Source organism: Chironomus tepperi, unplaced genomic scaffold (genome assembly GCF_022539635.2).
Source record: "Chironomus tepperi strain 1889 unplaced genomic scaffold, CSIRO-AGI_Ctep_v1 contig_1, whole genome shotgun sequence".
Lineage (NCBI taxonomy): Eukaryota > Metazoa > Arthropoda > Insecta > Diptera > Chironomidae > Chironomus > Chironomus tepperi.
The window spans coordinates 135,303-153,314 of record NW_027226123.1 but is presented as its reverse complement, the minus strand read 5'-3'; the positions used below and the strand labels follow the sequence as shown (position 1 = coordinate 153,314).

The following is an 18,012-nucleotide window of genomic DNA, read 5'->3' as shown; positions in this document are numbered from 1 at the left end:
ACACCTTATAAATCATCACTGTTTGAGATATTCTGCTTCTTATTTCACATCTTTGCTTATTTTTTAAATTTTTTTTTGTGTCGGATGGTCTCAGAAAAAATGAATTTTTTTTTTGGGATATGGTTGGTCATCCATCGTGTGATTAATTATTATGAGTTGTGAATATTTTTGATTAGATGAATGGAAAAAAAAGGGTTTTTGAAGTTTGAGGATGATGTGCAGCCTGTGGTGCAACTAGCAAGCTGTGATTAGGTTCTCTTTTGATGTTGGTATGAATGGACTAATTGCATCAACATCTATATTAATTTTATTATAAAACATAATATTAGTGTGAAGTTGGTATGAAGCTATGATCATGTGTTGGATGCAATTTTGAGGAGTTTAACACATGATATGTCTCAATTGCTAGGTAAATTCAAGGATTTACTAGTATTTGAATCAAAGTTGACAGGATTCAATAAGAAGGTGCCTCCAAAAAAGGAGCCGCCTCTTTTGAGTCTGGCTTTTTGGATTTTGGAGTCTCCTAACTATCATCTGAATGATTTTCATGTATCTGAGTAATTTTCTTGGCAAAATTTTGCACACAAAAATTGTAATTAGGCTCATTGCAGAGTCCATCAGGTTCATGACGTTCTCGTGTTCTTATAATGTCTAGATGTCCCTAACATGAAAAAAGACCGATTTTAGGTACCTTAGTGTATCTGTAATCTGTACAGTGAATTTGTACCAGGTGCTGAGGATTTCAAGTCGTTCGTGTTTGATTTTGTGTCTTAGTCCAACATAATCATAAGACCTGTGCAATGAAATTGTATAGAGAAAGAAAGTTTAAGTGAACAATGTGCAACACTCTCTAGAAAGCATCGGTAACTCAATAGGTAAGAGCACTTGACATGTAATTGAAAGAAGGTGGGCTCAAGCCTCATTTGAGCTATGTTTCGGTGTACTGAACAGCCTAAGTTGAAGTAAGATTTCAACAGCTTGGATCACTATAAACTGTGGGTCTAAAGTGTTAAACTTCATTCACTCAAGTTCAGAGATAGCGTCTTCAGATCAGACAACTAAGCTCTTCAACCATTTCACCTAATATAGCCAATCTCAAAATTACATCTTAAAGACCCCGAAAAACAACACCGTGAACTGCTTAAATTCATTTATCTACAAATTTGTCCATTAACAAATGTGTTGTTAATCAAACTTTTAATTTTTTCTCCTCATTTTATTTAAAAATTAAAAAAAGTAAGAAATGAACTGAAGTGTGAAGGAGACAGCATGGAGATTAAATGGATGCGATAAAGAAAAATTTCAGGCACTTAATATTTTTTTTTTTTATTCCACATGCCACTTTAATTTAAACGCTCTTTTATGTTATCAAAATAAAGCCTGCCTTAATCTATTCTCGGATCTATCTTTTTTGTTTGTTATTAGTTACTTTCATATTGTCACGTGGTACCCAGAATAGAGACACAAAAATAAAAAATTAAATTCTCGTCCTTCATTTATTTCTTACGGGAAATGCACACATAAAGAATATTTTTTTGATTGTAATAAGAGGGGCTAGTGCCGATGCTTGTACAATTAATTTAAATCTTCTTGTCGTCTTCGAAGAAATTTTTTTTTTTTGCTAATTACAGTTTAATTAAATTTCTTTATTTCTGTCAGATGAAACGAGGATGGGGTGGCAGAAGGTTCTAATCAATGTAGATGGTAGTGGAGGGTTTGAGGGGGGAAGTGTATGAAGTAAGGAGGGATGGATGTGAATTAAGCGCATTTATTGAGAATTTTTGAATTTTTTATTGGTTTTAGATTTGAAATAAATTCTGTTTTTGCAGAAATATAGTTGTTTTTATTGTACATCTTACAAAATGTACCTGAGCAGCACAACCTGGTACCTGAGGTCACCCTAAGTCACCCAGCATTACCCAATGTCACCCAGTGTCACCCAGTGTCACCCAGTGTCACCCAGTGTCACCCAGTGTCACCCAGTGTCACCCAGTGTCACCTAGTGTCACTCAGTGTCACCCAGTGTCACCCAGTGTCACCCAGTGTCACCCAGTGTCACCCAGCGTCCCTTAACATTAACGACTAGTTGCTCTTATGGCATCAAAATGGCTAGTTTTCATACATTTCATAGCAAAAATTTAAATTTGCTGTATTGATCCGCTCATCGAGCAGTTCTTAAATGTAATCAAAAATAAATACATGTCTAGACTACCATATAATGCCAAAAATACCTACTATATGGTATTAAGACAGAATCGAACTAACTTAGTGCCTTTTATTTGCAATATTCGGCTTTACATCGATCTGACCCCAACCTGGTACTGAATATTTCACCTTATTATTTCAAGGCACTTCCCTAACAAAGTCCTTTACCCATCCTTAACTTTCCCAAAACGCAGATTCTTCCCCATCATCTCTCAGACTCTTTTTCGTTGTTTTTCTTTGCACAACTTTCCACAAAATGGTGAAAAAAAGGAAGAAAAAATTTTTTTTTGTTAAATAAAATAAATTATATTGGAAATTAATTATGGACTTTGACGTAAATAAAGGAATGGTTGAAAAAATAGCATTTGGGTAGTTAAGTTAAAAAAAAGGGAGAGTTGCTTTTAATAAAACAAATGAAATTATTTTTTTTATTCATTCTACCAATTGTAATTTATGTATTTCAACAATAAATTCTTTTTTTTTTTTCATTTGTTTTTTCTTTTCTTTTTTTTCTGTCGAGTGATTTAGAAAAAAAAAATTGAATTTTTTTCATACTGTTCCAATATTGAAAAGTCCTTTCAAAACAAGAGAGCAAAAATAGAGTTTGGTGTGGGAATTGTGGGGAAAAAATACGAGAGAAAAGAAAACAATTATTTTAAATTATTTATCTTGGGGTAGATTTGTTAATTACGAGTACGAGAATATCTTGTTGAAATTGGCGTGTATTTTTAAAGATAATTGTTTTTTAAGAGATATGTTTGACTAGCTAAAGAGACGTGTTTTTTTAAGGATTTGAATTATTTTTTAATTAATACAATTCCATACAGTTCTATATTAAATTTAAATTTTTGAAAGAACTGTCAATATCAAAGCATTGAGTAGGGTATTGCTACTGAATTACCACGACAGAAATTATCAAATTGATCTGAAGAATTATCAGAATTAAGTTCATATTATACCTTATCGCGTCCAGTACAAACATAATTTCGTCTTACTTCTGATTCCTGGATAAAGCATATTCAAGTTTGAGTGATTTATAGGGTTTGCCAAAATTGGATGCGCATAGATGAACAGATGCAGAAAACTGCAGGCCTGCGCATCTGGGCGAACCCTAGTGATTTATGTCGTCCTACTTCAGGTTTTAAAATAGCTAATTTTTAGAACAATTGCTCACATCAAGCTGACTTCAAGGTAGTGACTTGTAAAGCATCGTTAAGAACATAAAGACCATGAAATCCCAAAGAATCTTCCCTGACATTATTACACTTAGGATTAAAAAATTGTCAAGTAGTAGTCAACGATTAATACACATTTCTGCTCCATCTAAGAAAGACCATAAATTGCAGTTGATCTGTTAAACCAGCTTACACGCTTACCCAAATAGCACAAGTCAGTTAATTGATCAAAAATCCAGCACGAGACCCTCAAGACTCTGAACTAATGAAAGACTTAGTTTAAATAGAATCAAACTGTCCTGGTGTCAAATTTTGGATTGATTAGCCAATTTATGCTATTAGGGACACTTCATTTGGAGTTAATCCAATTGGTTGGGGATACATCTGGGGCAGACGCCCTCAGATGGAGCTTTTTACTGGCTATTTTACTGGATTTCGTTAGCAAATTTGCAATACCAAGTATGTCTCTATCAACAGCATAAATTAAGTACAAGTAGAAACTCCCTACCAGCATAGTATGCAGTTAAAAGCAAGTAAAAGTAAAAATTTCTCCATAAAAAAAGTCATGTCTGATCCCATTAAACCATTGCAGCATCCCAAACATCTCAATTTTAAAGCCCATCATCCATCAACTACTGATTAAATACCCTCAAAAAAACTCAATCTGTATTATTAACTCATTTCATCCTTTAAAGCCAATGATTTTCATCAACCGCATGATAATTGCCATTCAACAACAACAAAAAAAGGTAGCCCACAATTAAGCTTTCCCATCCACTTTATCATGTCCACAAGATATATAAAAAAATTAATAATTTTTTCATCATTCAAGTCAATAAGCCCGACTTGTCATGATGATAAACAAGAGTTTATCAAGGACTGAGAAAGTTCCCAAAAATTAAAAAAATGAAAATTCTTACCAGATATATTTGATGGTGCAGCACCTAGCCATGCTGAATTCTCCAATAATTTTGCCTGCAAAAAAAAGAAATAAGAGATAAAGATAGCCTTTAGTGGTTTTGTTCCTTTTAATATATAATTTAAGTAGATATTGCATATTATATGTTTATGATATGATTCCCATCGATCCCTAATATTTAATTGTTTCTTATCTCACTTCAACCTCATTCATTCATCCATTCAATTGGCTACAATATCTTCATACATACATACATATATAGACACTTATCAATAAGTATTACCTTTCAATTTTATTATTGAAAAGACTTAAATATGTGTACAGCCACACTCACATGAGTGTGAGGTATGCATTTGGAGAAGTATTATTGATGCATAACATGCAAACCGATTTTCAATATTATTTAATGCTCAATTCAATAATATATTGTTATTAACTCTGAAATTTAATAAGACTATCGATAAAATGACGTTGAATGCAAATTTTTCAATGAGCAAAAATTACACCTTACAATAACTTTATATATAGATGTGAATGTATATCCTTTAGCCATTAAAATGCAAAAAAAAAAAAAATATTGTTCATTATATGATTTAGAGAAGAGGGGAATAATGGAAAAAAAATAATATAAAATCTCGAGAAGTCGATAAGTTGTGGTTTAAAACAATTTTTATAGCTAGTGATTAAAGCGCAATTCTAACAAGAAAATATTATTCAGAATTATGAGTTATTTGGAATTTTTATTAATGATCGAGATTTAAACGATCGACCTTAGGCTTGTTGAATATTCACACTAATCTGTAATGATATAGATCTGAGGTCTATACAATTTGAAGTTTTGTAATTTAAAGTTTGACTCCTAAACCCTCTTTTGAGTACGCTCCTGATAGTGAAGAAATAATTTCACGAAATTTATTGTCTTCAAATTCACACTAGTCTTATGCCTCATTTTTTGCCATTTCTTTGTCTTGTGCGTTTTCGACAAGAATTCTGACAATTTTATTGTCATCTTCCACACTCAATAAAGTTTTGAATTCAGATCTCAAAGTTTAGTCAAATTTTATTAATGTTGAGTCAATTATTAATCATAGCTATTATGATACCTTTTTGACTTGGCATACCTAGCAATAGCTTCATTAAGATTCTTGATAAGTATTGAAAATTCAATTTTGAACGTTTTTAATAGGTTTTAATTTTTAAGACATTTATATAAGACAATATTCTACTAAATGTTTCTTGATAAAGCTATCAGTTAACGTTTCATAGGCACTTATGCATAGATTGGTAGCGAAACTAGCAATAAGACACTTTGAAAAGTACGAACAATTTATTTTATATTTTGCATCGTATTAATTAAAAATTGCAAAAATTACATATTTCGACAACTCTACTCAGAAAATTTAAATTGAGTTTATGATTTCATATTCTAATTATCATGCTGTAAAATGAATTATAGCGACAAAACTGCAAAAGCTAATACCAAAACATTAATATGTTCTGCGAAAGCCCCCAAAATATGTCCTTTGTTAATTAAATGTACAGTAATATTTCTTATGCTAACAGACAAAGAGCATGGTTTCATGGTTCACAAATATCACTACATTCTCTAAATTCTAGGTTGGCCAGAGAATTTTCAAAATATGGGACTCAAAAAATCGGGACATGTCTAAGTTTGACACTATTCGGATTCTTTTTAACAATTCTGAGTATTAAAATTCAAGAAATTATTTAAATTAGGTTTGAAACTTGCAAAAATCTCATTAAACTAAATTCGGTCCATTTTCCTATCAGGGTTAATTACTATAAATCTAATAAAACTAGCTAGATAATATTTTAATTTATTTTAATATATCCAACATAAGTTCCAATTTATAGCAAATTTCAAAATATTTTCCACATAATCCCTCCAATGTCAGTCAGTCAATCCAATTTCATAACCACAATTAACTGCATTAATTTTTCACATTAAAAAAAAAATCAACTTCACAACAATAATAACAAGTAATATCAATAATAATAAACTCAAAAGAGTCAATCAGAGCAAATATGTATAAAAAAAAATATTTTAATTTGTGATTTTTATTGTAGCATTCGAGCGATTTAAGATTTGCATTTAATTGATATCATAAACCTTTTTCGTAGAACTCAATAAGCAATTAAATTAAACCTTTACTCAACAAGCAAGTTTTGCCTGCTTTTAGCTTGCAGCACCAAGTGTGAGGTGAAAATATATCTCGCAGATATATATATGTAGGTAGATATTTATATACAATTAATAATAATTATCATGTTTTCCCATTAAATTTGTTACCAATATCAATTTGAGATTATATTATAATGTCATGTACATATATACATGGTGTGTATGTCTACAATTGACAAGAAAATTTATTTTCTGACATTTGAATATATGATAAGTGTATTTTATGCCTAATTATCATTTTACTCATCCCTATCCCATACCCTCACCCCCCTGAACCTGATGCTGAGGCAAAATGCACTCTTTTAATTTTTAATATCGGAATCATTATCTAATTGCGAATTATTATTGTGAAAATCTTATAATGGTGTCTGCAATCTCACTTTTAGCTATAGCATTTCATATTAAATGTCCTCAATTAACTAATTATTTGACATATACACTACAATTTTGTATGGTTTTGAAAATTATATGACAGTTTATGGGCTGCTATTTTGTGTACTTGTGTGTGAATTTTATGCGATGTATGAAAAGAAATGAAATAAAGAAAAATATGTGATTGAAAATTGAATTATGAAATTATACGGATATTGCACTTTTACAGAAAGAATAGCAATAAAAAAAATGCATTGCTGAAAATACGGTAGGTTGGTGTCATGACCTTTTTTTTAAAAGTATTGAATGACTTTGGAGTGTATTTTTTAATTTGCTGGAGGCTTTTGTGTTGGTGTGAAGTAGTTTTGTAGATACTTTGTGATTTATATGAATTTATAATGATTTTTCGAATTTAGGAACTGATAATATTGGGAAATATTCTTGTTTTGTTGATATTCAGTTGATAAATTAGGATGATCAGGTAGTGTTAGGTACTAGAAGAATTAAATTGTGAACAGTATCAAAAAATTCTGATTCTAAAGAGTACTAGAAAAAGGAATTCCAGGGAGTATTCAATTAAACAAGTTCTAAGAGTACTAGACTAACTTATCTAGCCCCAAGAAGTATCAGATGAATCTATCTAGTTGTTAAAGTACTAGATTAAACGAAGATTTTCTAATCTAAAGAATACTAGATTAATGTATCTAATTCTAAAAGGCACTAGATTGTTCAATCTACTTCTAAGGAGTACTAGACTAGCTTATCTACTCTTAAGCAGTTACTAGATTAATCTATATAGTTCTAAAGAATACTAGATTAATACATCTAGTTCTAAAGGAAATAGATTGATCTATCTAGTTTCTAAGGAATACTAGATTAGCTTATCAATTCTAAGGAGTTAATCTATTTACTTCATAGAAGTACTAGATGGATCTACCTAGTTCTAATAAGTCCTTGATTAATCTATCTAATTTTAAGAAATAGTAGATTGTTCCATCTATAGAGGACTAGATAGTTTATCAGGTTTTATGGAGTAGCAGATTAATCTATTTAGTTCTAAGAAGTACTAGTCAGTTGAATCTAGTTCTAAATATTACTAATAAACTATTATTCAGTAGAATCATAAACACTCATGTTTATGGAGAATCAGAAGAATCTAGTCCAATAAGGGACTAAAAGACCTAATTCTTCGAATTTCGAATTCTTAATGGATAGTTTTCATGTTTCAAGAGGATAATGCGGTAAAAAGAGCAATTATACCCAAGGTTGGACCAAGTTGTCATAGTTTTTACCTTCCAGTTACACACTCTAATCAAACCAATTCCATAAAACTCCAACTAAATCCCCTCAAAACACATTCTCCAATCAACATAAAATTGCACGAAATCTACATAAAAGCGTAAAATTATCAATGACATGCCATTTAATAAATTTCACGCAGATCTACAATTCAATTCGTCATTCACATTGACATACACAATTATTCTTTAAACCACCTCAATAATATCATTATTAACTGAAGAAGTGAGCACCAATTTTCTACAAATTTACAGATCGTGTCAATAAATTTCGAGGCAATAAAGGAGTGCATCAATATTAAGACTATGTTAAAGTGCCAACAGCAAACAACAATCAACAATAATAATGACATTAAAAAATAAAAAAAAAAATTGTATAAAAAGACTTAAGACATCAAATTGATGCTAAAAGCACACTCGGCTGATGGTAATAAAGATTGAATTGCTTTATATAATAGTTTTGAAGGTGCATGATTGATTAAAAATGTAATTTATATAGAAAAAAGCAGGGAATGACGAGATGATCGTAAAACTTTTATTTTATATTTATATGTGTACATATTTTAAACAACAACCCCATCACATGAAAACACGTGAAAAGAATAGAAGTAGAAAAAAAGGAAAAACAGAACATTTACATCCGTTCCAAAAAATACTCAATAATAATGCTCTTAAAAAGAAACTCCGTAACTGTTCCGTTGAAATATGAAATGTAATAAATTTTTATAGAATTTTTTTTTTTTATTATTTTGTTTTATTGCAACTTATAAAAGTGGTTCGATATTAAAGAAAAAAATTTATATTTATATGAAATAAAATTTATATATGTATAATGTATATGTATATCGTTTTTAATTAAGTTTATATAAATTTTTTTTTTCTCTTTTTCTTTCTTTTTTTCGTTTTTTGAAGTTATATTAAATTTTTATGGCACATTTTTTGCGAGATAAATGGTTTATTGGAGGCGGATTGGAATGAGGATAAGATTTGGGTAATGATCTCAGTTTTAATTTCTACAATAAAACAATTTTGTTTTAAAAATTCGAATTGATTGTGATAATAAAAATTAATTTAAATTTAGTTTAGTTGAAGTTGAGTAAAAGTCACTTTGAGTTAGTGTAATTTCTTAATAATTTAGCTTGATTCAGTTGAAATTCAGTCAAAATTTAGCTACAGTTTTGCTGAATTCAGCTGCAGAATTGCTTAATTTAGTTGCAGTTCAGTTAAATTCAGTGACAATACAGCTTAATTCTTCAAAAATTCTGTTTAAACTAGCTACAATTCATCTCAATTCAGCTACAATCTCGCTCAATTAATCTAGAGATTTACTTAATTAAACTACAATTCAGCAGCAACTCAGCTAAACTAATTCTCATCTGGATTCAATTAACCAAGGTAAATTCATCAGAAATTTAGTTTAAATTCAACTCTTTTCAGCTGCAATTTAGCCTTTAAGCAACAGTTTTAGTTATTTAAGCAAGAATTAAGCTCAAATAAGTTCAATTTATGTTAAAATCTACTCAATTAAGCAAAAATTTAGCTCAAATCAGTCATAAAATTGCTTAACTAAATCGCAATTCAGCTGTTTTGTAGCTCAATTCCATTTTTAATGTATCTCAATTTAGGAATAATTTAAATCCAAAATTTTGTATAAGTTTGACATATTGAAGTGCAATTCAGCCATAAGTATCTAAATTCAGCAAAAGTAAGCAACAATTGATCTTAATTCAGCAAAAATCGGCATTAATTGCTCTCATTTCAGCTGAATTTGACAACAATTGTTCTCAATTCAGCTAAATTCAGCAACAATTACTCCTAGTTGATATGAATTCAGCAACAATTCCTCTTGATTCAGCTTAACTCAATCACAATTTAATCAAGATTGAACCCATTTCAGCCATAATTCAACAATAATTCAGCTACCAAAATTTCCCATAGTTCACACACACAAAATTGCGCTTTAGTCATCAATTTCATTCAATAATTTAATAAAATTTTTTTCTCCTTCTTTCTTCACTCTAAAGAACTCTGGCGCCGTCTGAGTTGTTACAATTTCTCTTCTTTTCATTATATTTTATTACTTATATATATAAAAAAATATAAAAAATTTTGATGAGTGTACATTAAACTCTATGAATTTATAATATCCATATATATAAAAACGATATTTTTTTTTTGCTCATTCATTTCGTTATATTTTATTTTATTTTTGCATATCAACTGGAAGAGAATGCCAAAAGAGGAAGAAAAAGAGTGCATATTGCAAATGTGCAGGACTCGGCTTGGTTTAATAGTTTTATTGTTTTTTTATATGGTTATATGGATAGGAAGAAAGCCTTTGAATTTTAAATTTTGTTCACTTTTTTAATGGATGCATGATAAGGTCAGGTTGGCTTGTTAAGTGCTGTTTTACTTTAAATGAGAATTGCTATACAAATTCATTTAATTTCACTTCGTGTACACCTTGTATAGTATAGTTAATGTTGTATGATATTAAGTATGGAGGAGGGGAGGGGCAAGGGAGAGGCAAGGGAGGGGGAAGGGGAGGAAGGGAGGTCGGAGTGGAAGTCAAAGTTGATATTAGATTAGTGGTGGGCATGGACAATCTTTTATTTTTCGCGTTAAACCTTAGCATAAGTCATGACCAAAACCGCACAAGACTTATGGTTTATGGGATTTTCAACCATTTTTGGGGTCACATTACCGACATGCAGGTTCCCCACCACTGGATTAGATACTCAAAAATTGATAATAAATCCAAAAGTAGCTAGATTCATCCAAATTTGAATCAATTCAATAAATTCCAATAAGATCTAAATTTCATTCCAAAATTGACCCCCATCAGAACCCCTCCTACACCCACCCCTGCACTTTCAAATTTCCCATATAAAAAAGCTCAATTTCAAAGTCCAAACATTAAATAATTCTATAGATGACACTAGGAATAGTAAGTGAACACAAATCACTTTATTCTGACAATTATGACGTGCATCAAACATTCTCATGATATATGTGAATGTGACCACGTTTCCGTTGCTATTTTTCTTACTCGTTTTTTAGTTTTATTATATAACATAAAACTATTTCTTTATATGAATTGAATTTATTATGTTTTGAAACAAATTTAAAAAAAAAAATTGTGAAATAGCGATAATAGTTTATGGGATGATGTGGAAGGTGAGATGAGGAGGGGGGAGTTGGGTGTGGAGTGATGTAGCGTGGATTAACGATTAGGAAATTGAAGTTGTGAATATTTGAGGAATTATTGATGAATTGATGAATAAATTGAATAATTTAGCATTAAATGTGAGTTTGATTGCTCAAAACTAGAGTTTTAGAGAAAAAAATGACAATTTCCGACAACATAGCCCCAGTGGGACTCAAGCCTACGTCCCCTGAGTCCCCATCAAGTGCTCTTACCTACAGAGCTACTGTAGGTTGCTGGAGAGTGTAGCATTAATGAGATTATGACTCTATACAGTGCTTATTGCACTACTCTCATCATTGTATTGGACCAAGGCATAAAATCTAGGGTTCGTCAAAACTGTATGGGCATATGCGTGCATACGCATACTGTATGCGCATACATTTGTACTGCATGCGCATGTATGCACATGTATGCGCATATTTGTCGAACCCTACTAAAATCCAACATTAATTCTAGATTCTAAGCTATTCTAAGCTTCTATAAATGCACTACTAAGGTCCCAAACTGATTATTCTCTCACAAGCTAAAAGCATGCATTTTATGGAATAGAACTACCACTACGGTATCTAAAAACGGTCTATTTGCCTGTTAGAGACCCAATTCTATACCATTAAAGTCCAACAAACATTTCCACTCAAAATAAAACGCGTTAAAATCATCTTCACAATTTGATGCATTATTGAATTCAATGAAATAAAAATTTAAATTCTTTACTTTTCATTATTACCAAATAATAAAAAATGAAAAAAAAAAAAATTAAATTTTTTATTCTACGAGAAATGGACATTAAAGTTTGATTGATAGCAAAATTGCTATTATTGAGGAAATTATTGTAGTTAATTGAATGTCTTGCCGGATATTATGTACAATGAAGTGAGTAAGTGAGTGAGAGAATATAAAAAAAAAATATTAACTGAATAATAAAAAATAGATAAATTGTCCATTCAGTGCCGTATGGAAATGCCCTTACAACCCATATCCACTCGGTAGTGACGACGTTGATGACGAAAATTTAATTTTATTTTAATTATTATTTATTTTTTTTCTACTTTACATTGTCTTCTCTTTTTTTGCATTTTCTATGGCACAATTTTAAAACTATCCATTAACTTGCGATGAATTTTATTTTTTTATTGTAAATATTTAATGAAGAAATAGATGGAAGGTGATCGTTGAATGATAAAAATATAATTTTATTCCACACCTTCTTGTATATTTAATATTCAGTTCTGATGAATCAGATTGAAAAGTTAAAGAGTTTCGATAAAGGTAGATAAGGTGAATGGAGTGAAGAGAGACTAAGGTGCATATTAAAGTTTGAATTTTGAAATTAAATTTAAAAAAATAAAGAAAAATTTGAAATTAAATTTAAAAATTTAATTAAATTTTAAAAATTTAAAATTAAATTTGATATGAAAGTTTAAAATTGATAGATTTTACAAAATAAAATTAAGTTTTAAAAATTTAAATCTAAATTAACAAATTTTGAAATTTGAAATTAAATTAACAAATTTTGAAATTTGAAATTAAATTAACAAACTTTAAAATATGAAATTTAAAAAAAGATGAAATTTAAGTTTTATTGAAAAATTTAGAAAATAAATTTTAAAAAATTTGAAATTTAATTTTCAAAAATTTAAATTAAATTTTAAAATATTGAAATTAAATTTAAAAAATTGAAAAATTTGAAATTGAATTTAAAAATTTGCAATTAAATTTAAAAACTTAAAACTAAATTTAAATTGAAATTCAATTTTAAAATTGATATAAATTTAAAAATTTAATAATTTAAAATATTTTAAATAAATTTAAACTAAATTTAAAATTTTGAAATTAAATTTTAAAAAATTGAGAAAAATTTCAAAAATTGAGAAAAATTTTAAAAATTGGAAAAATTAAATAAAATTTTTAAAATTTAAAAAATAAAACTTATAAAAATTTGATATTAATTTTAAAAATTTAAAACAAATTTTAAAAATTTCAAATTAAATTTATTAAAATTGATATAAAATTTATTTGAAGATTTGATTTATTTTGAAGTTTAAAAATTAAATTAAAAAATTTTAAAATTAAGAAATGAAATTTTAAAATTTGAAATTGAAATTTTAAAAATTTAAATCAAAATTTTAAAATTTGAAATTGAAGAGAAAATTTGAAACTAAATTTAAAAATTGAATGAAATTTTAAAAAATTGCAAAAATATAAAAAATTTAATAAAAATTCAAAAAATTTAAATTAAAATTAAATTAAAATTTGAAATTTCAAAAAACCCACCCAAGCCACCTCAAGACAAACCAACCACATTAATCATTATAACCCTCAAAATCACCTCCAACTTTTCACTATAAATTTCACTAAAATTATACATTTATTATAAAGTAAATGAATAGCTAATCAATATCGATTATTCTCTCCATCTCCCTTCCCATTATCCGTTTATTCAGTTTATCAATAATTGAGTGATTAAGAAAAGTCACTTAACTTTATGTCAGTCTATCGCTAAGTGGAATATATATATATTTTTAAACTTGATTAAATAAATACAAAAAAAAAAGTTATTCTTCATGTTAAATGAGGTATAGATGTATGTATATGTATGAACATTTATTTATAGCGATTAAATTGAACAGAAATGAAAAAAAAAATTCATCAAAGAAGAAAAAATTTTCTAAAGGAAAAATTATCAATTAATAAATTTTATTTAAGAAACACAACCCACCGAACATCACATATAATAAAATATAATGTTCATAACGTAATCGCTCACAACTTTTTTTTTATTTCTACCTCAATAATTGATTAGATATCTAAAAAATTCATGTCAATAATAATTTTTTTTTTTTGTCTGATTCAATATTGTAAGTACATCAGTTCCTCTTCTTCCATCCTTCCTTCGTCTCCCCCAACCACATCATATTCACCGAGTCCATTTATATACATATGTAATGCCAAATGGCTAGTTTTTCCATGGCTAATGAATTATTAAAAAAATATTTATAAATGAATATATGGAAGAATTGGTAATGTGCATATCATGTGTATGTAGATAGATTATATGAATGTACAATCTGACGATATGAAAAAAAAAATAAATTGTGGCGGAGAAAGAGGAAATGTGAAAAAATATATATAAAATATGTTTTATTAGTTGCGAGGATCTGACTGCAATGAATAAGAAATAAAAAGGGTTTTAAGTGCAGTTTTTTGAAAAGGGGTGGGCGTTTAGAGTGTTTTAGAATAGTAATTTTTTAAGGAGATATTATCATGCAATTTCAAAAACTTTTCAATAATTGTAATTAAAATTGAAATTTTTGTCCTGAAGCTATGAACTAAGGAAATTAAAAGTCTACCGATAAAAAGAGCAGTAAGAGCATTTAAGTAGTTTAGAGGGTTTGCAATTTTTAAGAAGGGTTTTGAAATTTGCATTGCAAGTTAATAGTTGTAGAGTGTTGAACTTGAAACTCCCAGTTTAGCTACACTCTTGCTATTGATCCCAAAAGTGCAAGGTACATCCGAGTGGACCAATATGCGTTAGAACTTGACATTAACTTTATATTACATATTTCCCTACTGACTAGTTTTAACGTATTTTGATCCTATCGAGATACAAAAGGTAAAAATTCTGATCTCAGACTAACATGAAGGCTGTTTGAGACTAGATTTCACAGTATATGGTTCTTTATCATATTCACACCAGTCAGACGCTGAATATTTCAACCATTTTTTACGATGAGTGATCTATTGTGTACTAAATAAGAGTTTCCTACTCAATATAGTCTGAATAAGAATTAAGATACAAGTATCTATTGAGAATCGGAGTCAAGTGTTCAGTAAAAGACTGCTAAAGAGACTCATCTAGTCATTTAACTACAAAAGGATCGTTTCAATCAGGAAGATTCAATTGCAAATTTTAAGACACTTCTCTTATCCATTATATTACATAACAGCATGGATTTTAGAGGCTTAACCTTGAATAATACAAATATCATGATTAAATTGACTTATTAACTTCAAAACCCTAATATTGACTGACCCGTAACCTGTTTCTTGCTATACCGTTGAACAAAGTTACTGTTGAGATAAAAATATGTCAACAATCATCAATTTTGAATTTACAATGCAACTAATATTCTTATTTTACAAAAGATTCTATCCTCGACATCGCTGTGCCATCCGGCTTGCGTTTTGAACATTTCCAGCCAGCAACCCTATCCAATGCATTATTAATGATTTCATGCTTTCAATAATTCTTAGTTGATTCTTAGTTCCATTTCAACAAAATAAACAACAATTTTTAATAATTTTTTAAAATTTCATAAGTTCACCAGCTTTACAACCCTTGCCAGTTCGTTAACCATCACTAAAAAAATATATATATTTAATATACACAGCAAAAAGAAATTAAATTACTAGTCGTAATAAAAAATTTAGCTTGTAAAACCGCCGCTCTTAACAAAAATATAAAATTATATTTTATAGAAAAAAATATAAAAAAAAATGTTTTTCCTTTCATTAGCCGTGCTACACACACATGTGTGTGTGTAAATTCGATTGCGCTAGTAACCACCAACCTTACAGTAGCTGTAAAAAAGGAATGAAAATTATACGCACATAGATACTAATATTATTAATAAGAAGTATAAAATACAGAATATCTACACACATTAAAAACATAAAAATGTGAGTATACATGATTAATGACTTATGTTGTTTGGATATGATATTATTATTTAAGAAAAAAAAAATTAATATACATTTATATGAAATGTATAATAGCAGCCACCTATGCTTAATGTACATTTTCATACAGTTTTATTTTTGTTCTCTCCTCGGTTCTGTTTTTGTTCTCAATAGAGAATTTCGTACGAAAAAAAAAATTTTTTTTTGTTCACGTTATGACTGTGAGTATATATCATAAGGAATGGATGGGAGGGGTGGTAACCTTTTTGTTGATTTTTGGGGAAACAATTTTGTTTGGATTTTTTGATTTTTCAACTAATAATTCAAGGTAATTTCAAGGCTAATCTGGAACATAAAAATTGAACGTTATACTATTTAAGGTTATGGAACAAATTAACAGAAAAGGGTTAAGTGATGTATATTATGAGACACAGGCAAATGGTTAGAAGTACATTACACAGCTAAATTGCATTACTCAGAGGTGACTCAAAGGGCCAAAGTGTGCCAAGCATAGAAAAGGCAATATATAATTCCAAGTCCAGGCCCAAGTCGACATAACTTTAGAATGGAGCTAGATTTGACTTATTCGACTACACTTCAGAGGCAAGATACCTTAAGGATACTATTCTTCAGCTTTTCTATGTTGTGTGTCTTTCTCAACTTGCCTAATGCAGAAAATTTAAATTTTTTTTCCGTAAAAATGGGTCGAAATTAGGCGTTATGTAGCCATCAGTGTACCTACACGCATTGTTGTTAACGCAGTAACGTAGTGGCGCCCTGGTTACTTCGTTATGTTGCTCGAATGTTGGGTTTTATGGAATAGTAGCCAATTAAGTCAACTTTTTTAAAAAAGAAAGAGGAATTTCAGGTTCTGTTAATCAGAAATAGTAGACCCTAATTGCACAAATCAATTGAGTGGATCGGATTGTTATGAAATCAGGCCCCAAGCCGGCGTTACCTAATCCAGTATCAAGTCATTATCTACTGGCTTGAAGTCGGATTTTGGATTAACTACCCGACTTGTGCTATTGGAGAGAGTTCCTGAATGACCCCTAATTTCAATCAAGAATTCTAAATTATTTCAAATTTTTACTTCAATTCAAAACAACAATTCAGTAATTTCATAGCCAACACCTCACCATACTTCACATTAATGTTCATAAACCTTAAAATTTTACACAAACATTTCCCACAGTAAAGAAAGTTACCATCCTTCGTTAATAACATATATAGTCAACATTTTGAATTAAAAAAAAAAAGAATTATTTATTATAACAAAAATGTGCTTTGATATGTGCTCGGGTATATTATGATAAATTGTAGAATTCTGTCGAGTAGAACGCAGTTGAGGCGTATATACGTATAGATATAAATTTATATGTGATATACATTTTTAATATTTTTTTATTTTTTTCGGGTTCGTTACCAAGGCATGTTATTTTCAATAATTGTAATTAATATTGTTTTTACTTTTCTTTTTTTATACTTTTTTTTTTGTTCGAAGAATATGGGCATGTCTGCATTACATACAGCTTCATATTTATTATTAAGTTTACTTTTCATAAATTTCTTTTCTGATTAATTCACGCAATGAATAATTGCAGATGATGACTTTTTATTATTTATTAGCAATTCTTCTTATTTTTGCTGTCTCACCTTCCCATTTTTCAAGTTTAATTTATGATAAATTTATTGACTTTTGAGCAGTGTTAATCAGTTATATGAACTAATGTACATTTTATTTAAAGTTATTCTGACTTTATAATTCTTAATTTTTAGAGGTTGAAGAACTTGTCTAGTTTAATTTTGGGGATTTTATGCTGTTCTAGCTACGTCATACTCGGTTTATGAGATTCAAGATACACAAATTATGGATAGATACCTTGCATTGATATACTCTGTCTCAATCAAGGTATATCATTATGCAATGTGCAGAGTTGAGGATTTGTCGT

At 29.0% G+C, this 18,012-nt stretch overlaps 1 protein-coding gene across 1 annotated transcript in view; it reads right to left on the bottom strand.

Annotated features, from left to right (window-relative positions):
- Positions 1-4,229: 4,229 nt before the first annotated feature.
- The window catches only part of LOC139094272 (protein bric-a-brac 2-like), a 56,057-nt gene continuing 42,274 nt past the window's right edge, over positions 4,230-18,012 (bottom strand). Inside the window, exon 4 of the mRNA XM_070649096.1 lies at positions 4,230-4,355. Within this exon, the coding sequence (XP_070505197.1) occupies positions 4,230-4,355 (126 nt within the window). The remainder of the gene's footprint in view (positions 4,356-18,012) is intronic.